The sequence below is a fragment of the Thyridium curvatum genome (genome assembly GCF_004353045.1).
Source record: "Thyridium curvatum strain D216 chromosome Unknown NODE_9_length_649264_cov_80.371750, whole genome shotgun sequence".
NCBI lineage: Eukaryota > Fungi > Ascomycota > Sordariomycetes > Thyridiales > Thyridiaceae > Thyridium > Thyridium curvatum.
In genome coordinates this window covers 452,129-476,164 of record NW_022156764.1, presented here as the reverse complement: position 1 = coordinate 476,164, position 24,036 = coordinate 452,129, and the positions used below count along the sequence as shown (strand labels likewise).

The 24,036-nt window shown below is 55.7% G+C and overlaps 9 protein-coding genes across 9 annotated transcripts; 4 read left to right on the top strand and 5 right to left on the bottom strand.

Moving 5' to 3' along the window:
- Positions 1–49: 49 nt before the first annotated feature.
- Positions 50–856, bottom strand: E0L32_002352 (uncharacterized protein; the record flags this gene model as incomplete). Its single annotated transcript, XM_031136532.1, has 3 exons — positions 50–209; positions 271–553; positions 613–856. 3 exons carry the CDS (start codon positions 854–856, stop codon positions 50–52), a joined length of 687 nt encoding a protein of 228 aa, XP_030988567.1.
- A 633-nt stretch (positions 857–1,489) lies between these two features.
- On the bottom strand, positions 1,490–3,253 carry E0L32_002351 (uncharacterized protein; the record flags this gene model as incomplete). Its single annotated transcript, XM_031136531.1, has 1 exon — positions 1,490–3,253. The coding sequence occupies one exon, from the start codon at positions 3,251–3,253 to the stop codon at positions 1,490–1,492; it is 1,764 nt and encodes a 587-aa protein (XP_030988566.1).
- A 986-nt stretch (positions 3,254–4,239) lies between these two features.
- On the bottom strand, positions 4,240–5,974 carry E0L32_002350 (uncharacterized protein; the record flags this gene model as incomplete). Its single annotated transcript, XM_031136529.1, has 3 exons — positions 4,240–5,478; positions 5,777–5,834; positions 5,889–5,974. 3 exons carry the CDS (start codon positions 5,972–5,974, stop codon positions 4,240–4,242), a joined length of 1,383 nt encoding a protein of 460 aa, XP_030988565.1.
- A 594-nt stretch (positions 5,975–6,568) lies between these two features.
- Positions 6,569–8,598, top strand: E0L32_002349 (uncharacterized protein; the record flags this gene model as incomplete). The annotated part of the gene is made up of 4 exons (XM_031136528.1): positions 6,569–6,606; positions 6,660–6,769; positions 6,829–7,978; positions 8,139–8,598. The coding sequence occupies 4 exons, from the start codon at positions 6,569–6,571 to the stop codon at positions 8,596–8,598; spliced, it is 1,758 nt and encodes a 585-aa protein (XP_030988564.1).
- A 555-nt stretch (positions 8,599–9,153) lies between these two features.
- On the top strand, positions 9,154–11,172 carry E0L32_002348 (uncharacterized protein; the record flags this gene model as incomplete). The annotated part of the gene is made up of 1 exon (XM_031136527.1): positions 9,154–11,172. One exon carries the CDS (start codon positions 9,154–9,156, stop codon positions 11,170–11,172), a length of 2,019 nt encoding a protein of 672 aa, XP_030988563.1.
- Positions 11,173–11,808: 636 nt separating this feature from the next.
- On the bottom strand, positions 11,809–14,172 carry E0L32_002347 (uncharacterized protein; the record flags this gene model as incomplete). The annotated part of the gene is made up of 6 exons (XM_031136526.1): positions 11,809–11,916; positions 11,982–12,092; positions 12,152–12,580; positions 12,649–13,793; positions 13,875–14,042; positions 14,103–14,172. The coding sequence occupies 6 exons, from the start codon at positions 14,170–14,172 to the stop codon at positions 11,809–11,811; spliced, it is 2,031 nt and encodes a 676-aa protein (XP_030988562.1).
- Positions 14,173–15,068: 896 nt separating this feature from the next.
- On the top strand, positions 15,069–17,220 carry E0L32_002346 (uncharacterized protein; the record flags this gene model as incomplete). Its single annotated transcript, XM_031136525.1, has 3 exons — positions 15,069–15,591; positions 15,985–16,300; positions 16,377–17,220. The coding sequence occupies 3 exons, from the start codon at positions 15,069–15,071 to the stop codon at positions 17,218–17,220; spliced, it is 1,683 nt and encodes a 560-aa protein (XP_030988561.1).
- Positions 17,221–19,245: 2,025 nt separating this feature from the next.
- Positions 19,246–19,993, top strand: E0L32_002345 (uncharacterized protein; the record flags this gene model as incomplete). Its single annotated transcript, XM_031136524.1, has 2 exons — positions 19,246–19,502; positions 19,597–19,993. The coding sequence occupies 2 exons, from the start codon at positions 19,246–19,248 to the stop codon at positions 19,991–19,993; spliced, it is 654 nt and encodes a 217-aa protein (XP_030988560.1).
- Positions 19,994–20,489: 496 nt separating this feature from the next.
- On the bottom strand, positions 20,490–23,395 carry E0L32_002344 (uncharacterized protein; the record flags this gene model as incomplete). The annotated part of the gene is made up of 4 exons (XM_031136523.1): positions 20,490–20,997; positions 21,064–21,390; positions 21,465–21,904; positions 21,968–23,395. The coding sequence occupies 4 exons, from the start codon at positions 23,393–23,395 to the stop codon at positions 20,490–20,492; spliced, it is 2,703 nt and encodes a 900-aa protein (XP_030988559.1).
- Positions 23,396–24,036: the final 641 nt, after the last annotated feature.

Genomic DNA, 24,036 nt, shown 5'->3' with positions numbered 1-24,036 from the left:
CCCATTAGTCCACTGAGCGATAGATTTAGAACATTGCTATATCCAAGATTCAAAACTTCTTGTAGCCCACACCCTTGGCAAATGTCTGGTACCACGGCCCCTGGGCTTTGTCTTCTGCAAGTTCAGTGTAAAACTTGCCATGTGCGGGCCCATTGATGTCCATCATGGCGGGAGCACCCTCGGCGGTGCGCTCATCAGCGTAGTAGAACCTTCATCGGTGGGATTAGTGTCGCCCTATACGAGTCTGAAAGTGAAGATACAGGAACCTACTTGTATCCCTTTCCCTTGTAGCCTTCGGCTGCACACTGGATCATGTGGGCGGTAGCACTTTTGCCAATTCCGAGATCCATCAGGTTGGGAAGGGGGTGAACGACCAAGTAGTTGCCGGTATAGATGAATGTCCGCGATGCAGACTCTGGGAGCTGGTCAAAAGCCAACACTGCCTGCTGGGCGGCAGCGAATGCGCTGGTCAAGTTGACATTCAAAGTATTTTTGAAATCCGTGAATGGCAGACCGAGTGGGTTATGCTCATTGTAGAATGTAGCAGCGGCCGCTGTGACGAATGATCAGTCTACGTTGCACCATAATCAACTCTTTTGAAAAATTTCACACCATTGTACACGACGACACTAGGAAGGCCCAGCTTCGACTTGACCTTGACGAAGATGTCGGGAATGCAGGCAGGATCGGCAAAGTCAGCCCGTATATGCAATTGCTCAGGCGTGCTGTCCTCCTCTCTCAGGCTTCGTGCGGCGAGGGCGATACGATAACCCTTGGAAGCGAAAGCCCTGCCAACGTGGCCGCCAATATTCGAGCCAGCCCCCAAGACAAGGGCAACAGGAGATCCGGAAGGCATGTTGTGGTATGCCGATTCTGCTGGACCGTAAGATGCAGTGTTGAGGCGTGAATTTATTCTAATGATGCTGTCTTTGACTCAAGGCTTGACGAAAACATTACAGGAAGCCCCCAAGACTCTATATATATACTCTGGCGACCGTCAATCCTTTGGTCGCACCTTGAGACCGACCTGGCCAATCCCATTCTATCACTGGTTCGCGGAGCGGACCTTACAAAGGGTCCGGGGGTTAGGGGGTTAGCGTGCACTGCCGTGTCATCACCCGCGCGCGCGATTACGTCGGCGCCCAATCGCCTCATCTCTTCCAGTAGGCTTATCAAGAATGGACTTGCATCTTTGCATTCAGGCGTGATTACAGAGCCTGATTACTGAGCTGAGAAGTGAGGCCAGTTTTCTATCGTGATGCCTGTCCCTTTCTCACTTGCTAATTCAAGCTGACATGTTGCCAATACATGGCGCTGGATATCACCGTCCTTTGCAACAATACCAAAGAGATAGTTGTCGATGCTTGTTATTGTTACAGATAGCCAAGTTGAGATCTAATCTTTCTTTAACAATATACATGAAGCTTCTATCAGCCGGTCCATCCATCCTAAACTTTACAAACATGCGAACTGTAGTACAACTGCCAATCTAGATCAAGCGGTGATCATGCAAGATCTCGCCAGCCTCCGTGCCGTCCAACCTGTGGATGAAGAACTGCCGCAGCCGCTCGGGAAGCCACCACTTGTCCAGCTCCTTGCCGTCACGCAGCTGGCTCATGGCCTCGAGCAGCGTGCGTATGTCCCACGTCGAGCCAAACACCTCGGGCACGGCGCGGTCCACCTTGAGCAGCTTGTACACGGCCTCCATGCCCGTGCGCACCGAGTACTCGGTCGTGAAGATGGTGTCGCGCGTCGCCGTCTCGGCGAACTGGCCCAGGAAGGCAAAGTTCTCGGCGCCCTCGGGCACGACGTCGGGCCGGTCGCCGGCCTGCCGCGGCATGAAGAAGGCCGTCACGTAGGGCATCATGACGGGCACGCAGCGCGCGGCCGACGCGGCGAGCTCGGGGATCTGCTCGACGGGGACGCCGAGGTGGTACAGCCACTCCTGCGTGATCTCCTCGCCCGTGCAGTCCTGCATCGGCTTCTTGACGTAGTCGCCGGGGACGTCGACGAGCAGGCCGTAGACCCAGACGACGATCTGGTCCTTGCGCTGCTTCTTGAAGTGCGGCTGCCGGTTGACGGTCCAGCTCATGAGCCAGGCCGAGTCGCGGGCTGTGACGATGCCGCCTGTGACGACGCGCCCGCTGAAGGGGTCGCGCTTGCAGATGCGCTGGATGTACTCCGGGACGCGCTTGTCGAGCGTCGTGACGGTCGCCGACTGCCACTTTGTCTCCGGGATGTGCGCGCCGAAGACGTCCGGCCGGCCGAAGGACGGGTCCTTGGCTGCGACGCGGCGCCAGAGCTCCCAGGCCGGGGCGTGGCCCTCCTTGATCTTGGCAGGCGTGTGCTGGTCGCCGAGGTCAGAGTTCTCGGTCAGCGAGCCGATGATGGTAAAGACGAGGTCATCTGGTCCCAGGTCGACGCCGCCCTCCGTGCCGTCCCGCACCCAGTGGATGCGCGTGGCGCGCTTGCTCTTCTCCGTGATCTCAAAGTCGATGTCTGTGACCTCGGTGTTGTACTGGAAGTTGACGCCGTGGTCGCGCAGGTACTTCTCCAGCGGCAGGACGAGCGACTCGTACTGGTTGTACTTAGTGAACTTGAGAGTGGAGAAGTCGGGCATGCCGCCAATGTGGTTGACGAAGCGGTGGAGGTACAGCTTCATCTCCAGCGCCGAGTGCCACTTCTGGAAGGCAAACATGGTCTGCCAGTACAGCCAGAAGTTGCTGTCGAAGAAGTCCTGGGTGAAGACCTCGTTGATGCGCTTGTTCTCGACCTCGTTCCGCGAGGCGAGGAACAGGTGCATGATCTCCTTCTGCGCCTTTTCGCTGAGGGTGAAGAGGTGCTTGGTCTCGGCATCCTGGCCCTGCTTGATGGTGGCGCGCTGGAGCGAGGAGTTGGGGTCACGCTTGTTGAGCCAGTAAAATTCGTCTAGCACGCTGGCATTGGGCTCCTCGATTGACGGCACGGACCGGAAGAGGTCCCAGAGACACTCAAAGTGCTCTTCCATCTCTCGGCCGCCGCGGATGACGAAGCCCTTTGCGGGCTCGTCCATGCCGTCAAGGGCTCCACCTGGGATGCGGAGCTCCTCGACCAGCGTGATGTTCTTGCCGGGAACCTGGGCATCTCGGACCAGGAAGGCGGCAGTGGACAGGCCGGCCAGGCCGGAGCCGATGATGTAGGCCTTTTTGTTCTCGGCGCCCTCCGGTTTGAGGGGGTGCGCGAATGCCTCGTAATTTCCGTGGCTGTAGTACATGATGTAATGTGGTAGTATGTGTAAAGTGCGTAAGCTTCAGATCGTGTGGGGTGTGTGGGTTGTAATGGTGTGTTGATGGTAATGTAGGATTGTATCCAGGGGTATCAAGTAGTCATGAGGATATGCAGCATAATACATCGTGCACTCTGTGATCACCATAGCTTCCTTTATATGTCCCATTACTTCGCGATATCCATTACTCGCGACGGCGTTCCCAGCGGCCGACCAAGCCCGTGGCACATGTCAGGAGAGAAGAAGCATATCAGCAAGTTGGCGTGTTCGGCCCGTCGGAGAGTGGCGGAGGCACAGCTGGAAACAATTGAAACAATTGGATGGGTGCCCATTTTCTGGGCTGAAATAGTGGGTAGTTGGACCTGCTGTTTCAGGGACAGGCGCTGTAGGGAGTGAGAATGTTCTGGTCGTTCGGGTTTGCATGATCTGATCTCCTGACTCTAACCCGGCGGCCCACAAATCGCCCACCGGCCTCGGCACGGGGTCCGGAGGATGCCGCACCGACTCGCATTTGCCTCGGCGAGCGTCATCGCCATGCTCTCGCGACCTTCTCGCCATATAACCACTCCGTCGCCCTCGCCGCTGCGGCGCTCGTGCCGTGATTGATTTCTCCAGGTACCAGGCGTTTCGCACATCTGGGGTCAAATACCACCTCCCGAGTCGGATCCGGATCTGACGCTGCTAATAAGATGGGGCTTTGGTTTTAAGGTTTGGACTTAGACTGTGCAATCCCCAAAGTGTTTTGAATCTGGGTCTGTTTAGCGCCTGGTCCTTCTGGGACGCCAACGACTCGGTTCCAAGTCAATCAGGCGTGAATGTCCTGTTTCACGGCCAATGAACATCTATTCACTGAGATCCTCCCCTTTTGGATGGACCGGAGACTGTCGGCTTTGACCGGTCACGTAATGGGATCGAGCCACAGCACGTGGATCACTGCTCTTACCAGTGAAGCCAGAGGATTTCCCAGACTCCGTTTATTGCACGACACACAACATTCCTGCAGGACTGTTAGCGAATCGAGCATGCGAGGAGCCTGCAAAAGGGTAAGAGTCGAACGCACCCGCCGAGATTATCGACCCCGTTAATGCCAATCCACCGCTTGCCAGTCCCTGAAGCAGGGGCCCAACCCACGCCCGTTTTGCCTTGTTCACCGTCTCCAGCCTCTTCTCAATGTCGGCTCTTAGCTGCTCCAGCTCCTTTCTTGTCCGTTCCAGCTCCGCCTTGTAGGCGTCCTCGCGCCACTGGCCCTGCTGCATTAACTGAGCGTGGTATCGTGTCTCCCATTGGATTCTTCTGTCCTGTTCTCGGGCGAATATTGTTAGCTGTTGCCTTTGTGCGTTGGATTCTTCTCGGCGCTGGGAAACGGCTTCTAGTTGCTGTCGGCGGAGCTCGGCGATGGTGACGTCTCGGTTGAGCGCTTCGGCACGCATCTCTGAGAGAACTTGTTCGCGGAGAGCCTGTTCACGTTCCCTTGATGCAAGCTCCTGGCGCCAACGTGATTCCCTGGCCTCAATATCTGCCATGAAATGCTCCTTCTCATCAGAATGAATTTCGAAGAGTGAAATCTGCATGGCACTTTGGTCGGCGCGGATTTGTTTCAAGATAGTATCTGTGTCTTGTTCTTGCTCAGGGCTTGATCCTTCGTTCCCAACTTGGGTTTCCTCAAGTGTCGCACTTAACCCGGATCTTTTGACCTCATGATACTGATATGTCTCGTCTAGATGGCGGGATAGCATCTTCCCAGCAACGGTCTGATTGAGGGGCAGTAACTCGTTGACAAGTTCATGTTGGATGGAGAGGGCAATCTCGTCGTTCTTCCAGTACTCGAATGCTTCTTTGAAGATGCGTTTTGCAGATGCCACGTCGATCGTGGAGCTGTCTCTGCTCTTGAGCCGCTTAAGGAGACCTTTCCCGTCGAGGATCTCCGCCAGATGCTCCTCTTTGAGTTGTTCTTCTCGTGCAACTTGCTGGACCCATTCCGTGCTCGACTCGTCAGGTGTCCACATGCTCGTCACGATAGCTATGTTGCGAAAGGCATCTTCGCCGCTGAGAGCTTTGAGCATTTCAATATTGAATCGTCTTGTCCTCCCCAGTCGTGGATCTGATATTTGATGCAAGTAGATCAACCCGTTGAGATAGTTCCTGTTTGCGTACGCTACAGAAAAAAAGTTGGAAATAGTTTTCAGTATTTCCAAGTCAGATCGATTCGTATCCTACGGTACATTAGAAATGCACTTGTTGTGCTTGATCTAAATCTGATAACTCACATCGAAACCCGGCGTGTCGATGAAATAAACGTTGTATTCTTCTTTCACATGATGAAAAATGCTCACAGAACTGGTGCCTGTCCTATAATTAGCCTTCTCACAAATAGTGAAAGGATGGGAGAATGTACAGGACGAAAGTTCGTGACTGATCTTCACGTCATCTCGCCCGGTCACCGCACTGATAAAGGAGCTCTTGCCAGATCCCGTAAGTCCTGAAGAGCTCGATCAGCATGCTACGGCATACTCTAAGATAGCCTGGTACTGTATGCCCACCCATGACTGCTATGAAAACAGGGTTTGGCCTGTGGTGTTCTGTCAGACATCTTGTGGCAAGTGCCCGAGATGCGGGGTCTTACCTGACTTTCTCAGACCCCTTGAACTGCAGAAACCGCATGAAGTTATTGACCTCTTCTCGAAAGACATTGGTTGCCTCGGATGACATGGCGACGAGCTCTGATGGGCCACGGGCAACTGTCGCATCGATGTAGTTTCTGCAATGGCGGTGACCTGGGATCGGGTCTCTTTAGTGTATAAAAATGGGAAAAGAGAAGAGAAAGGGGCCTTCCAAATTACAGAACAAGGCTGAACCGCATGCATCTCAGGAAGAACCCCGCATCCTGTGTGACACACACGAGATTGCTATGAGACATGCCTGTATGCCCTGGCGCTCCCAATATTACCCGTGGCGCACTGCCATTGGACACATCGCGTGCATGCAGCTTCAGCCTCACCGCTGGTATGATGCAGAGTGAGGACGCCTGGAGCCAACCCCTCCTGAGAACCCGACAGGGTTAGCAGCTCAGCTGGCTTCGTCACAGCCTCAATCAACAGCTCTTCCATCCCGTACTTGACCGCCAAGACCCAGGAAGAGGTTTGCCGATCTTACTTTGTCAATTCATAGCCTCAGGGAACCGGAAGAATCTGTGTATGTTGTGAACAGGTATTCATGTCCTTCTCCCGTCTCAAGATCGAGCAAATGGCTGAAACGAGTTGCTGCTAGTGGGCCTATATCCCCAACCGAGCGTACAGCCTGACTATGTCTTATGACCTTTTCTTCGACGGTGTCGAGCCAAGGTAAGTTGCTCAAAACCTTTGCGTTAATCGGAAACGCTAATATCGAGCCCCAGTGCGGATGATGTGATCATTGCGGTGATGGGAATGACGGGTGCTGGCAAGAGCTCCTTCATTTCGTTGTGCTCGGACAAGAAGCCGCCCATTGGGCATGATCTGAATTCTTGTACGTGGTCCACGTTGTTAGAATGAGCAAGCCACTAATGACATGTTCCTGGACTCAAGGTACCCAATCGGTCGACACATACCCCTTCCTCTACGGTGGCCCTCCCCAGAGGAAGATCTTCCTCGTTGACACTCCCGGATTCGATGATAGTTACCGCAGCGACACCGAAGTGCTTCGAGGCCTGGCGGCTTGGCTAAGCGCGACATACGCCAGAGGAACTCGCCTGTCTGGAATCGTATACCTGCATCGTATCAACCAGCCGCGCATGCCAGGTTCTGCCCGGAGGAATATCATGATGTTCAACAAGCTGTGTGGCGACGGCGCTCTCAAGAACGTAATTCTAGCAACTACCATGTGGGACTTGGTGGACCAGATCGAAGGGGCTGCGCGGGAGAAACAGCTTATTGAAACCAAAGAGTTCTGGGGCTACATGGCCTCCAAAGGAAGCAAGGTATACCGGCATGACAACACACGCCGGTCTGCCATGAACCTCATCGGCCACTTTGTCAAGACCGACACCAGGGTGACCCTCGGGATCCAGGAGGAGATGGTCGACCAACAGAAGAATCTGGACGGAACTGCAGCTGGTTCCGTGGTGGAGACAACGCTCCAAAAAGAGCTTGCGCGTTGTACTCAGGAGCTGCGGGACCTTGAGAACGAGCAGCAGGAAGCTCTCCGCAGGAAGGAGCACGAGATACTCGAGACAATTAGCGAGATGCGTGCCGAGTCCAGGGCCGAGCTGGCACAGATACAGGAAATGCAGGAGAGCCTGCGTGTCAGCACGGACAAACTCTACCAGGAGCGCTACGCACAACTCGAGAAGATGATCAAGGAGCGGTCGATGGCGTACAATCCGGAGCTAGGAGTGGCTACGAGAAAACTTTCCTCAGTGAATCTCATCGACACTGATGCAAGTAGCTCGACCGGCCCGCCACACACACATGAATCGCTGCTCGCATCCGGGTCTACCGATGGGATCATCCGGATATGGGACCCAGCAATGGCTGAGTGCAAGGCATCTTTCAAAGCGCACAGCTCCTTGGTAAAGTCGCTGAGCTGGTCGCACGACGGGACACGGCTCGCGTCGGTGGGAGACGGCAACAAAATCAAGATCTGGGACCTGACAGGCCGGCGCTTGCAGACGCTTGAAAGCCATCGACAGCCCATATTCTCGACCGCTTGGTCACCAAAGGGCGCCCGACTCGCATCGTCATCTCAGGACAAGACGATCAAGATATGGGATCCGGAATCGGGACAGTGTCTATCAACAACCAAGATAGATCACAAAGTCGCCGTATTCTTCCATCTGATGTCCTGGTCGAGCGATGGAATGCGCTTGGCTGGGATACACCCTTGCTACAAGATCCAGGTTTGGAATCCGTGGGCAGTCCAGCACTTGCCGGCACTTCAATACCACGGCAATTGCCTTCTTTGTTTGCTCCCGCGACGAGGTACGATTTGCATCCAGGTCTTCCCTTGGCACAATCAAGATCTGGAATGCGGCGACGCGCAAGTGGACATTGCTAGACGATAGCGAAACGAAGGCGAATGCGTTGGCTTGGTCGCCTGACGGGACGCAACTAGCATCAGGATTCGGAAGAAATCTAATCAAGATCTGGGATCCAGAAGTAGCCGAGTGCGTGATAACTCTCGGTATTCCGGACCAACAAGTTGCAATCCAATCCTTGGCTTGGTCACACAGCCCAACACGATTCGCGACAGGATACTATCGAAACAACATAATCGAGGTCTGGTATCCGGATGAGAGCGCATGCAAGCGGCTCGAGGACCAAGGCGATGCTTTCTCTGCTTTTCCTGCAGGCTTGTAATGACAAAGAACTCATTTTCAAGTTTCCTAATCCAAATCTAAGGTTACCGCCCCTGGACTTGTCATGCTCAACTTGAATACTGAAGATCCCCGCTTACATCCTGCCTATCAGGAAGGATTTATCTCATCAGTTCGGCAGACTGTTCCAGTCTTTCTCTACTTTCTATTTGTCCGTAGTTTTGCTTAGTTCTTAATAGATTGATAATTGTAATCAACGAAGATGTCATTCTATGCTGCGATCTTGTTATTACCCTTGAACCTTGAATAGTTGTGTCCCAAAACGCGTAAATAGATGGATTCAAGCAGTTGTTCACAGAGCAAAGGCCACCGGGAATGTCGCACTCTTGGGCTCAATTGTCGCTTCTGAGCTGAGTGAAAGAAGTTTAGCGGCGCCCCGCGGCGGAGCATCGCTCAGCCCCGATCACATATCGCAGAGGCAGCCCAAGGCATTTTCAGCTCTTCGACAAAACACGTAGGTTACGTGAACGTCTCGAAAACAGAATAGAAACAACTCAGCGGCCTCTGCCGACAGACACGATCGACACTGATCGCCTGAATGATACCAGCTCACGAGTATGTGAAGTTGGAGCTGGAAGGCGGGGAGTTGATCAGGCTACTTCACCTCCTACCCTCCGCAAATCATGCTGAGGACCGGTCACTGCGGTGCGAGCTCGTTCCCGCGTCCCTTTCCGACCCGCCTCCCTATGTCGCGGTGTCATACACTTGGGGCAGCGATGTCTTCCCCCGCCAACTCTTCGTCGAGAATGCGGCCATCGCCATCACCGAGAACCTCTACCAAGCGCTGGAGCAGTTCCGCGACGAAGAGAAAGCGCGGCTTCTATGGGTCGATGCAGTGTGCATAAATCAGGGGGATGAGGGGGAAAAAGCGGTACAGATACCGCTGATGGCAAGCATCTACAGCAGCGCGACCGAAGTGTTCATCTGGTTGGGCGAAGGGAATGCCGAGATGCACGACGTCATGCGTTTCTTGCAGCGGACTGGGCGCAAGTTCTTCGAGCGTGGGACCGAGATCCTGGAGCCGCGGGATGAGGAACAAGAAAGCCAGGGTTTGTGGGAGCAGGTGATCAGGGATCCCAGCCTCACCAAGGCCCAGCTTGTGTGGGAACGGCCATGGTTCACTCGACGATGGGTGATACAGGAGCTTGCCTTTGCCCAGAGGCCGACAGTGCACCTAGGCCCGGTCAGCATGCCGTGGGAGCACCTGCACGCAGCCACGAAGGCGTTGATTCGACTTGTCTCCGACGGAAGCTTCTTGAACCGCTACTTACTAAGCTACTCGGAGTGGTTTCCGGCAGACAGCCAATCGAGCGTGAACGTAACTATTCTAAACGACATCCGCAAGGGCTTGAGTGCCGCATCAGAGTCTGATGGCACAGTCGGGATATTCCAATGTGTGGCCGACGCGAGCATATTTGACTGCAAGGAGGACAAGGATAAAGTGTTCTCCCTGATCGGCATCTTCAATCACGGGCGGACCGAGCCCCTACGAATTGATTACCGACTTCCCACAGCCGTTGTGTTTGAAAAGTTTGCTCGCTTCTGCTTCGAGCACGGAGACCCGAGGGACTACCTTGACATGCTGTCGTATGCGGGCTTGTCAAGGCACATCCGCAGTGGTGAATCATTGAGAATTCCCTCGTGGGTCCCAGATTGGCGCGTGAAGCTTGAGACCACCGATCTTCTGAGCAACTTCCGAGCCGGACATCGCTTGGCAGCCACTGCAGAGCTGCTATCGGATCTCCAGGAGCTCGTGGTCCGAGGACTCGTTCTCGACAGAGTGCGGTGCGTGTTGCCGCCAATGAACAGTTTCAAATTGGAAATAGAGAGGTACGAGATATTGAGGCCTAGCTTTGATGCACGCTGGCTCGAAGCATTGGAGAAAATGTTCTCGTCTATTTTTGGGCCGTTTGGCTCCCCGACTCCTTATGCCGCAGGGGAGACAGCGTGGGAAGCCCTCATGAGGACTCTGATCATCGACCGGGACGACCTTATCTGGAATGCCGAGAAGGACCTCCCCCACAGTGAAACTCAGTCGGAGCTCAGATACTCTGCTACGCCTTTCTTTCAAGAATACGCCAATTTTAGGGCAAGGATGTTCACCGCCCTCAAGAGCCAACATTCCGTCGAGTCTGGGCACCCAGCGGCAGACGAAGAGCAGGCCGCCGTCCTCACGCATGGAACGATAGAATACCAGACACGAGCATATGTCAACTGCAAGGACAGGGCCTTCTATATCACTGAACGAGGACTTGTCGGCCTGGGACCGCGGGAGACGGTGCCTGGAGACATCGTCGGCTTGCCCGCTGGCGCCAGCGTGCCGTACGTCTTGCGTCCGGAAAAGGAGGGTTTGGCCATGATGTGGGATGAGGCGGCGGATATTGAGATTGCGAAACCGGGGTACCTGATGATGCCTGATGGTAGCATGAGGGCGCTGATCCTACGGGCTGATCAGCCACGGTACCAGTTGGTGGGTGAATGCTACACACATGGGCTTATGTACGGCAAGGCGTGGGAATTGGTGGGCTTTCCATTCGAAGAATTCACTCTGTTCTAGATGAAATCACACAAGAGGTCAGAGTAAGGACCATGGCGACTGAAAGTCTGTCCAGCTGTTGGAACTTCCTTTTCTTATATTGTCGCATGCCAACAAAGTAGGGTCATCCAGCATTCGGCAAAAGGCAAAAGGGGGGTGCCCAGAAGTCAGCCCATAAGTTTGAAGTGAACAGACATTGCTAGCGTTTTTGGTGAATCATGAATGTGACAAATGATTATTATTATTTTTTCGGGTCAGACTGCGAGCTACATCTCCATGAATTCCTTCTCTGCTAATGTACCGGATGGATGGAAGAGACAGGACTGCAATAATTGTTGTATTAGAGAGAAGACAAAGACAAGGGGAAAGGAGAATAACCACAATCGACTTTGTGCCGGCGCGCATGGGCAAGGCGGCCAACCGGCCACACAGCTACCAACATCTTGCGCAATTCACTTGCCAAACAATTCTCTGTGTAGGTACTTTGTAGACCCGAACAAAATACCTCGGTCAGAAGCCCGATCGCTCCAGGACAAGTTCCTCCCCTCAATACCCGATAACAGCAGCATTACCCTGCTGGCTCCCTCAGAACATGTGGCTAGGTATGGAGAAATATTCTCCTTTGCTGGATCTCGGCAGCGACATCCATTTCCATCTTCAGATAAGGTTTCGGATGTCACTCCAAGTGTCTGAGTCGACATGATAGTGCCTCGAGGCGTGCAGCTCACAAATGAAACCGAAATTGAAGATGTAGCCCATTCCGTCCTGCGAGAGTAAGATCAGTGTCAGGGAGAGACTTGAAGTAAAGCCCAAGGATTGCAGACACGTACCTGACTGGCCCAGAATCCCACCACATCGCAACTCTCTGGGGTCTCTACGGTATACTTCTCAGTGCTCCAGCTGTGAGGGAATGTGCACTCCCGATGCAGGCTTGTGTGCATCTGTTGATCATTGAAGTTAGTTTCCAGAGCCGAGAGAATATGAGAAATGGCCCTCATACCGTGAAGGATGTGGCTGCGCGAACGCCTCTGAGTGACATCTTGGTGATCACCTCGTTGGCGTCCGGGTCCATGTCAAACACATCATAGTCTACAGACCACCACTGATCAGCCGTCCTGCGTCCAAAAAAGGCGAGTTGATCACATCTGCTGGAGAATTCTATCGCGAGGATCGATCTCCCATGGTGCTCCCCTGGCCGCGTCCTAGCAATCCAGATACGGATCCGGGACAGTCGCTGGGATGCAGGCTTCTCAGCACCAGGGAAGAGCATCCATCGAGAGGCGCGTGGGATCATACTACAGAGCCCGGTGGCTCCAATACGGAGATGGGGAGGCGGGATGTCGGGCAGCCATTCGTAATCGAGCCGGTGGCCGGATGAATAAGGTCGACCAGGGTGCTTGGACACTGCCATACTGACTATCTTGAAAGCCTAGCAACATGTTAGTTATCAGCGAGTCTTCGACCTTTCAACCGATAAATGAAAAGATTGATGCTTACATCAAATGTAGCCTGCAGAGTCATGCCCCTGTCGCCCTCAAACTCCTCAGCTCCCAGTAGGAGAGCCTTCTTGGCGAAATCGGCATGGGTGCCCACCCACTCGGATACACAGTGACGTGTCTGCAGGGCTAGACCCCGGATCCCTTTGTCATCTAAAGCGAGACGGATGCCGAGACCCACGATAGGCAAACAGCCTGGACCATCACTAGGCACGTCATCGGTTGGGAATGCCAGTGCGAAATCGGGTTCGCCAGAACAGTACCCAAGGTTTTCAACGCCGCTTTGGCTCTCCAATCCGAGGCCCGAAACATAGATGCAGCCGTTCAACTCGACCGTCCACACATGAACTCGAACGCCATCGCCGGGTATAATGACCTTCCGGCCGAAGATATCGCGGGAGCCACAGCAGAAATGATCGCGAAAAGAGGACTGTTCCAACACCCGTGTAACTGTCTGTTGCTGGAAAAATTTATTGACGATCTCGATTGTTGGTTCAGAAGGCTTGATATGTGACCACAGGGGAGTGCCTTGACAATCTCCAGACATGGCCTTGTCGATGAGTTTGTTGGTGTTCTGCAGGACCTCAAAGATGCGCTTCTTCTGTTGAAACTTCTGGGTTTTCCTATTCCTAGTCTTGTGGCAGAATAGAAACACCCTTCTCCATTTCGTTCTGAGAGGCTCGTCCGAGAAGTGCTGGCGTGCTTCGTGAACATACTCAAACTCTCCGCCGTCGTAGAAGCGGGCTCTGAAGAACTCATCGCCCAGGGGAGCAAAGATAGCGACGCGCGATGCCTGCCTGAATGCGACCACATCATCCCAGTCGAGGAAGCCCAAGATCATGAGAAGGAGCTCAGGTGGTAGAGTTGCGAACACATCCCTCCCGACTCCGGGTAGCGCCAAAGTCTCTTGACGATCGGTTGTTGATGACGCAATTTTGAGGATATCAAATATTGTCGGCTCTTCCACGTTCGAATAATTTTCTGGGAAAGCTGCATGCGCCTCACCCGTCACTTTGCAATGAGAAGTGATGCTTGGCGGCCTGGGGACAATCTCACCACCGTAGGCGTGGCCAAAGTCAAGGAACCGGCGGGGTCTGTATCCTGTAATTTGCCCATATGGGAACGATAAGCAGGCTCTGTAAAAGGCTGCGATGCGTGACTCAGACATTTCGCTTAGGGTGTTGAGTTGCTTCTAGCAGGACTCGTGCAATGGGTAGCAAAACGCACGCTCTTCGTCAACCTCCAAAGGGTGGTCGCGGAAGTGCTTGTCGTCCAGAGCGCCTGGGAATATCTCACAGCGGAGAAACTTTCCAGCCGTTGAAGATCGAACTTTGTGGTTCCGGTCCAAGCGGTGGGTAGCTGAGATACGAGGAGAGTCATCACGCGTTGCGTACACTAGGATCCATTAGCTTCTTCGACCTTTGCTCACTTATTGTGGGGGAAAGCGTTACTTACAAAGACGCCGTCGTTGCATCCATGGATGGCGAGGCTCAAAGCCGAGTCCGCAAACGATGCAGGTCACCATATTTGACGATGAACGGCAGACAGGCAGAGAGTGATGGGTGGATATCCGTGTCCCAAGACAAGGACCAAGATGTCCGATCTGGTGTGGCCTCCTGGACACCTAAGTGCTTTTGTTGATGGGAAGGAATGTGAGTGAGAGAAGAAGGAAGTGAGGGCGACGACCAGCCAAAGCGCGTTGAAAAGGTCGCGTGGGGTGGAGAGGTGGCAGGTCAAAGGGAAGAAATTGTTTTGTTGCCTGGACCTCAGATGACTCAGTGACGTGACAAAGAGGACGATTTCCCCTTGAAGAACTTCTCACTTTGGTGGCTAGTGACGAGTGACTGTCCCAAGGCACCGATAAGAATGGTTCGGCACGAGCGTCCCAAAAGCCAAAACCAAAGGAAAGGTGCAGAAGTCAGTGAAATTCACTCTCTGCGTCACTAAGACTCTGAAAATTTGGTCCGCAACACCTCCAGTTACGCTTCCAGGCAGTGCAGTAATCCACACAGAGGCTGCTTTAGTTATTTATCATTTGCTGTCTCTTGTGACCACTTACCCTTCACCCCATACACAAGTTTGCAGCAGCATCCCATTCCTACTCCCCAAACAAAACAACCATGGCGCCCTTTCATGGCATAATTGTAGAAGGATGGCCCTCGACGACCCGTTTAATCATTACTGCTGATGATGAATATCACGGACATGCGCCAGACGATGACAGCCCGCAGGACATGCTGCGAGGGATTGCAGGGTGGCTGAAAGACATCATCGCTTGGCCCCAGGCACCGGCACAGCAGGACATCATTCGCCGAGAGATCAGGCAGTCACTACCAAAGTAGCATGGGAAGACAAGGGGAGATGCGGACAACTCAGTCCCTCACACAAGGCTACCAGCACATCCTAAACGAATTTGTCGCCATGAAGGACGATCTCTCTGAAGACCTCATCAAGGAAACGCATTGCATTCTCACCATGGGCATCCCGACCATACACCGAAACAACACAATCACAACCTCGGAGCAATATGGTGGAATTTACCGGGCAGTCATCGTCGGTGCAGGAGGCTGCAACTTTTCCACACCAAGATTCGTGCCTGTACATATGAAAGACCTCTGCCGGAGCCTCAAGGAGGATATCGACTCGGCAGAGAAGAACCAGTCCATCGATCCGGTTTCCCTGGCGTCCGAGTGCTCGCTAGGCTTTGTGGAATTCCATCCCTTTCAAGACGGCAACGGGCGCATGTGCCGCATGATTCTCAATGCCATCCTGTGCCGGTACATTGGTGTGATTGTCCCCATCGGTGAAGACGAGGACGAACGAAAGGAATACATGGCTATCAAGGTGCGGGCGAGCCAGGAATGCGAGGCCTTTTGTGCTCAAGAGAGCCGTGCGGAAGGTCCGGACACTGAAGAAGAAATTAACCGGCAAAAACCACCACGATGTCTAAATTGGGAGCGGCCCTTGGCGCTGATTGGTCAGAGTTCAATACGACTCTGGCCTAGCAGATCCAACACATGAACAGCGAAAAGCAATTCACCATGGCCGCCGAACACGACCGGCCGACCGACCGAAGATACGGGGTCCTCATGCCTCGGGACCGGCGCCCAACACGTACACACGCGCTCGACCTTGGTCCACATGATTCAAACACACACAGATACAACAAAACCCGCGATTGTGGGTCGTCGAGGGAGCCGAGGTTCTCGCAAGGCGCTGGGCCGAGAATTTTGTGGCCTCTCTCGTTATCTATCATTAGCATCGGATCCACTCCCTGTCAGGATGACAAGCAGATAGCACGCCACAGGCCCCGAAATTTGCTTCTGATTTTCTCCAGTAGCCGAATTATCTGGGGTCATCTCGTCTGCTGCTCGGACTGAATATCCTGTCGAGCAGCTCATCCATCCTTTTCCATTTGTTTTGCTATCGCGCGAAGTCTCAGGAACCAGTTCTCTTCTCTGCACTACGATTAATAACACGCACTCCTTACTACGGCCGAGATCGGAGATGAGCGGCGTTAACCAGTCGCAGGCCGGAGGCCAAGGATCGAAGCCCGGGGACTTTGAGGCAGTCAGGAAGTCCGTGATAGACCTTCTTAAGCAGCCGGACTACGACGATGGCAGCGCCGGCCCCGTGCTTGTGCGTCTAGCCTGGTATGTCATCACTCATGCTCTGGACCACGCACCGATAACTTTTTTACTTTGGTCACCGTACTGACACCTCTCCCAGGCACTCGGCGGGCACGTACGACGTGGAGACGGACACGGGAGGCTCCAACGGCGCCGGCATGCGCTACGAAGCCGAGGGCGGCGACCCGGCCAACGCAGGCCTGCAGAACGCCCGCCTCTTCCTGGAGCCCGTCAAGCGCCAGCACCCGTGGATCACGTACTCGGACCTCTGGACGCTCGCGGGCGTGACGGCCATCCGCGCCATGGGCGGGCCCGAGGTCAGCTGGCGGCCCGGCCGGACCGACTACGTCGACGACAGCAAGCTGCCGCCGCGCGGGCGCCTTCCCGACGCCGCCCAGGGCGCGGCGCACATCCGCGCCGTCTTCTACCGCATGGGCTTCGGCGACCGCGAGATCGTCGCCCTCAGCGGCGCGCACAACCTCGGCCGCTGCCACGCCGGCAACTCCGGGTTCGAGGGGAAGTGGGTCAACAACCCGACGCGCTTCTCGAACCAGTACTTCCGCCTGCTGCTGTCGGAGGAGTGGACCGAGAAGACGGTGCCCGAGTCCGGGGCGCTGCAGTTCGCGTCCGTGGACCCCGTCACCGAGGAGGAGCTCATGATGCTGCCCACCGACATCGCGCTGACGACGGACCCGGAGTTCGCCAAGTACGTGCGCATGTACGCCGAGGACAAGGCGCTGTTCTTTGAGGACTTTAGCAGGGCGTTCGCCAAGCTCATGGAGCTGGGCATCAGGAGGGATGCGGAGGGCAGGGTCACGAATACCGACAACGAGAAGGGCGGGTACCGGAGCGCGCCCAAGAAGAGCGAGTCTGCTGCGCCTGTTCAGGATGACGCGTCGCGGACGGGTGGGTGCCCTGTGGCGCATCACAAAGCGAGGTTGTGATATTGTGCAGATGGATAGACCTGGGTGATACAGATAGACATAGACATAGACGGGATAGACAGACGCGGGCTACAGATACCTCACTCTTAGAATTAGATACCTCGTCCGGACCTGGACTGAACATGAGACCACATCAATCTGGACTGGTGTGTACAACTATGCAATGAAAATTCAACTATTGGGCCAATCCGCTTCAGGTGAAAGACGAGGTACACTTGGCATCATGGACTGACCACTCGATTGCAAGGCCTTGAAGACTAATGTCTCCCATCTCCGAGCTTTTTGACAGTTCGAGCGTGGTTCGGTAGGCTCCTACCCTGTGGCCAGTGAGTCACTTACGTCCTCATACCCTCCAACAGGATTCCTCGTTGGCTTGGATCAGTAGTGTTAACATCATTCTCGATTGTGCCGCTCATCTACCCTTCCCAGCATACAAAACCACTACAACAACGCATGTTTAACATCTATGAGATCGGTCGATCGAGCAGCAAAAATAGACAATCAGGCCTCTGTGAGCATCAGGCAATCATAACGTGATGACTTTCATTCCGTTTCGAGCGTGTGTGCCCCGTGAAGCAACCGTAATCTTACTTGAGCTCTGCCATGTTTAGATCCCAAAATGGCAAAAGCAAGTCTTGTCCATTCAGTCCTTTAATAACGAAGTCTTGGCTGATGAAATTGGAGAGCATTCTGTTTCGCAAACGTTCACAGATCGATCCGATCTCTCCAGCTGAGCTTGGAGGAAGGATTCAGCCCCCGAAGTGCCAAGAATGCAGGGATGCTGAGCCTACCAGCAATCGGGTGCCCAACGCAACCTTGGAGCCTTTGAGGATGATTAAGCTTACAAACAAGAACGACCCTTGTCGGCGCTGTCGCCCTGGTTCCCCGGATGCTGAACCACTTTCGACCGTTTTGGGCAATGCTCAAGCAGATCAGGGTGAGATGACGGCAGCGCCTGGATTCACGTAAATTGAGTCCCCCCACGTCGAACAAATCATCGAGCCTCCCGTTGCCAAGACCGTGAGATATGCGGGGGCAAGTGGACATTATTCGCTCTCACTGCCGCACGCTGCCTCCACGCGCGGATGAGCGTGAGGCTGTGACCACTAGACTGACATCACAACGTCTGTTTTTCAACCTTCACGCCATCAGCCACCCGTGGCCCCCACCAGCGGAGCGTCCCATCTTCGGCCGAGTGCGACCCCGGCCGGAGAACATTCGTCATGTTAAGCGCGCCGATCGCAGCACTGCCGTCCTGCCTGTGCCCCTAGGCAGCGATTGCGTCCCGTCTAGATGAGCGTAATGAGTGGGCCTCGATACAATCTTGTGGTTGCGATCTTGTCGCGGTAGAGATGAACGGGACAATGAGCCCCCAGCCAGCCAAACAGGCGACGGCCCGGATCAGCGCGCATCTGCCCTTCGCCTACTGTCCAACCCCCCCATGGCTTGTTGTATCCACAACATGCGCCTGAGTCCGAATCAGAATGCAACTCTCGCACTGCTTCTGTGCATACCTGTGCGACCATGTCCGCCCAACTGCGAGCCAGCCGCGGCTATGGCACCAGCTGTTTTGCGGAACTCTCTCCTCTTGAGCTGCAAGGTCCGTCTTTCTTCCGTCTCAACAAAGGCGGGCCTTGATCATGCTTATTTTTGGAATCTCATACGTCCTGTTGATCATCTCCACCATCAAGATAAGCTCAAAGTTGCTTTTGATGCTGATCATCCAGACCATTGACGCAATGGTTTGTCTCCAGGGCCGACATCAAGCTACAACCTTGAAGAACATCATGAGAGTCTTGAAGTCTCAAGGGCTAAAAAAAGAACTTCTTGGTAGGTTTCCGGATATATAAGAAAGTCGAATTCCAGCCCAGATGGAGATGAAGTTTCGAACAACAACAGCAGCAATCACAACAAGATCACAACCACCACAACCAGCAACAGCCCTCATAAACGGTCGCCAGTCCTCCAGTTCAACTCTCATCTTCACCAAACACAGTCCTCATTCTCCCATTTCAATCCTACAATATGTCTTTCACCACCAAGTCCCTCATCACCAGCCTCGTCGCCGGCCTGGCCATCGCCGCACCAGCCGTGCCCGTCGAGGACGAGGTCATGGTCGCAAAGCGACAGATGACCATCCCCCAGTGCTACACCCAAGACATCTACAGCAACGTCAAGCAGGGCAAGCCGTACTACACCAAGCCCGTCCGCGTCAGCGGCCACCAGTGCAGCTCCCTCAAGGAGTCGAACTGCCAGCTCGGCGAGGAAGCCTCCCACTCCGTGTAAGCATACACTCACTCGTAGCCCACATGACAAACACGGCAGCAGGACACACATACACAAAGGAAAAAGCTAACAACAACTCCTCCCTTGTAGTGAGTTCAGCAAGTCCGTCACCGGCGGCATCAGCAGCGCGCTCGACCTGGGCAAGATCACCGACCTCGGCCTCGAGGCCTCCTTCACCTACACCTGGGCCACCTCGGACTCCAAGTCGGTCAACTCGCAGAGCGAGTGCCCCGCCGGCGGCCTCGTCTGCGGCCTGCAGGTCGAGGCCAAGATGGTCAAGATCACGGGCCACAAGAAGACCGAGTACCGCGGCGGCTGCGACCGCGTCGACGAGGGCGACTTCACCATCGAGACGGCCGTCACCAAGCAGGGCGACAACAAGGACATGGCCGCCGTCCAGACCTTTAGCGTCTGCCTTGCCGAGGACTGCAAGACCGACGACTGCAAGAAGGCCGCCAAGAAGGAGGGCATCCCCAAGTGCCCTTGAAGAGGGACTGCTGGTGCTCGCTGCTTTTCTCCGTCGAGAGGTGTGGCTGTTCTCTCGACTATCGCCTCAAATTTGCTGAGAAGTTGAACTGGACTTGTATTTTCAGTGTACTGGCTTTTGTCTTCTCGTTTTGTTTCCTTGCTCCTGTTTTTCTTGCTTCAGCGCTTCTAGCCTTGCTGTCTCACTCTCGTTCTCACGATATACTGTACGATTTGTAGCATTAACAATTGCATTTTGTCCGTTTGCTTCTGGATTGCACGTGCATGTTCCATATCAGGTCATAGGTTCGAAAAAGCCAACTCGATGATGATACAAGGAACACGAGCAGCGAGAAAATGGTGTCCTGAGCTTCGAACAGGCTTCCATTCAAGGTCGACTCCGGATCACTATCCGCCTCATCTAGTGTTGAGCGACGAGACTGTCTATACATCTACCCCCTCCCCCCCCCCATCAAATGTTGAATACAAACAGCGTCAAACAACAAAGCAAAACCCCCTCACCACCGGCTCTGCCCGTCAACTTCCACCTCCACCGGCATCCGCGAGGCGTCGACCTCGCACACGGCGCGAAACACCCGCTCCAGCACCCTCCCCATGCGCTGCAGGTCCCGCACGCCCGGCGCCCACCGCCGCAGCGTGGCGATGGACACGCCCGTCAGCTCCTGCCAGTTCTCGGGCGGGCGGAGCGGGCCCTCGGCGAGCACGGCGGCCAGGATGATGAGCGTGCAGCGGAAGGTGCGGCGCAGGACGACCCACGTGCCGCCGTGGCGGCCGTGGCTGGCGCAGCGCATGATGCAGTTGACGCAGAGGGTCATGTCGCGCTGGCCCAGGGCCACGATGGCCGGCGGGGGCGGCTTGCCGGGCGGGGAGTGCAGGCAGTAGTAGACTAGCGGGCGCAGGATGCACTCGTTCCACTCCTCCATGCGGCCCTCGAGGTAGTACGCCATCTCGTTGTTGGGCTGGGAGGTCGGGTCGTAGCGCATCGTGCCCGGGAGGTGGGATTGCCTGTTGCCGTATGACGGGTTAGTGTTCCGAGATGGGGGCAGAATATAAGGTTCAACGATTTCTTACCATTCGGAGATCTGCTTTTCCGACTCGTGGTACTGTCGGCAGACGAGCTCGATGTTCTCGATCCAGTTCTGTTCGCCCTTCTCGTATATGACGGAGAGCACTTCGTCGAATGTCCGCCTGAGCGAGATCTCGGCGAGGTAAAAGTACCATATGACTTCATTCCGCCGGGGCGAGAACACGTCAGACAGATCGTCATCCATCCCTTCGTCGCCGTCGTCGCTGGGTATCAAGTGGTGCAGGGCTTCCGGAGGTGTCGGGAACGCGGCTGGGTATTTGAACCCCGTCAGGTCACTGGCGAGCTTGATGCCGAGCTCCGTGGCGTACTCTCTGCATCACCAACCCAAAACAGTCAGTAACCAGCGTCGCACAACTGAGCATTTGGGTTTAGCGATAGGCCATACCTCTCTCCCTTGTGGATAGACCAAAACGCCCTCTGTTCCAAGTGATAAGTGACGCTCGAATGCCTCGACTCCGCACGCTCGTCGTCCTGGCCGGCCATGTGAGACCGCTTCTCTTCCCCACGCTGGCTCATGTGGTGGAAGCGCAGCCGCGAGGCCGCCTGCTGCAGATACATACACGCCTGCAGCGGCCGGAAGGCGAACCTCTCAAAGAGAGAGGCGTAGTAGAAGCACTGCACGTCGATGAGCGACGTCCCGAGAAGGCCCAGCCGCTTCTGGGCCTCCTCGTAGTAGACCTCGGCGACCTCGTCGTCGGAAGTGGACATGACTTCCGGAGGTACCGTCGACTCTCGGCGGGTGCGGGCCGATGGGGATGGCGTGGAATGGACAAAGGGCGGAGGTGTCCAGGCCCGGGAGTAGCTCGCCAGTGCGCAAGCAAGCAACTGGTAATGCGCATCAGTACAAAAAGGCATCTATGACTGGTTGATGGGGGGTAATAGACGTACCACGAGGCAAGACCTGGCATCCCAGTCCAGCCCGTCCTCCGCCACCGACCTCGCATACGACATCAGGTCGTGAGCACCCACGATCGGATTCCGGCAGTTGACCAGAGCGAGGAACTTCTGACACAACGGCACATAAAAGTTTGGCGGGAACGGCTTCCCCTTGAACCTCGGCTGCTGGCTCATGCTACGCGTCGAAGCCGGCGACGCCGAACTCCTCGCACCAGCTCCGTCGCGCTCGTCGCTGTCCCCGCGCACATAAGCGTCGAAGATGAAAGAGTCGATCGCGGCGTCCTCCTCCGTCATGACGGGCGCGAGGACAGGCCACTTCAGGACGGACTCGCACTTGGTATGCTGCAGGTACGCCGTCGCCGACGGCGCAGCTTGCCCGTCGGACACGCTTTCCGTCTCGACCGCACCGCCGCCGCCGGCTCCACCACCTCCGAGCCCAACACTACTGTCCTGGTCGAGACCGTTGGTGACCCCACTGCCACCACCACCGGCGGTAAGAGGGCTCACGCCAAACGACACGTGCTCGCTGCCGGCGCCCATCTCCGACGTCCCGCTGCTCCGGGCGTCGGCGCCCGCGCCGCCCGCGCCGGAGCCGGAGCCGGCAGACGGCGACGAGCGGGCGAGCAGGTTCCGGATGTCGTCGAGCCGCTCGAGGACCTCGCGGTGGCGGCTCGCGGCCTCGTCGAGCCCGACCTGCGAGCCGTCGCCCTCGGAGCCGTCGGTGTAGACGCACTTGGCCTGGTGGTGGCGGCACGAGCCGCACACGGGCCGCGCGTTGTCGCACTTGGTCTTGCGCAGGCGGCAGAACTGGCAGGCGGCCAGGGCGCGCTTGCGCCGGACGTAGGGGCTCGTCGCCGACGAGGACGAGGACGGAGGGGCTCCAGTGGTGGTGGCGGGGGTAGTGGTGGCCTGGGACCTCGCGGCGGCAGCGGCAGGGTCGGCTCGTGGGAATGACGAAGACGGCGACACGGTGTACATACCTCCTCCTCCTCCTCCTCCTCCTCTCGGATCAGCACCGGCCTCGGTCCCCTGGGGAGAGGAAGTCGCCGGCGATGGCGGCGGCCGCGGCAGCGGGGCGCGCTCGCGCTCGGGGACGATCACCCGGCGCGCCTTGGGCTGCGGCCGCCAATCAGACGAGGCGGGCGAGTGCGGCGGCCGGTGTCCACCGCCGCCCGGGTGGTGCTGCTGCGGGTGCGGGCTGGCTCCCTCGTCGCTGGGTCCGGACGAGGGTCGACGTTTGGCGGGGTGGTGGGTTAGCGATGGGGCGGGAGGCGACGGGGGTGCGAGGCCGCGGTGGTACTGCTGCTGCTGCTGCTGCGGATGCTGGTACTGTTGCTGCTGCTGCTGGTGGTGGTTGAGCAGCGGCGGTAGCATCGGGCCACTATAAGACGACGGGGGTGGTGGTGAGCGGTGCTCCATGTTTGCCTTGCTTATTAGTTGATCCGTGTATCCGTATCCATTCCGTCGGGCTGTGGCCGGGTCGGTTTCTGGATTTTCTTCCCACACTTTCGCGATTAAGTTTTGCCCGTAGCTCTGCCTGCCTTGGGAATGGGGGGGCCAACAGCGGGGAAGACTGGACTGGACAATCTCTCACCGCGCCGCGTAGGATTGGGGCGTGCGTGGAGGGATGACATGGGGAGGGGGGCTGAGGGAGGGTTTTGGCGGTAACTGCCGAAAGGCACAAAGCATAATTCTTTGGGGATCTGGCGACGGCCTCTAGCCGGATGGAGTTAGCAAAGGGCTTGTGATGATCCTTCTTCGGTCTTCCCCAGAAACCCGCGCTCTGGTACGCGCTATTCTCCAGTTTCTTTGCTAAAAGTCGCATTCGACTCTGGGGCTGCGCGAGGTTTGGCTGTGCCGGCGCTTTCTAAAACAATTCCCGGGTTTTACCCCGACTCTGCGGAGACTCAATTGTCCGTTGTTGGAGTTGGAGTGACTTTTTTGTCGTGACTCTTTAACTCCTCAACCGCCAAGACTGGTCAGACTTGAACCGAAATGAAGTACTTATGCACTGCACAAAGTGTGAATAGCAACCCGAATTGAGTGCCCCATGCGTGGTA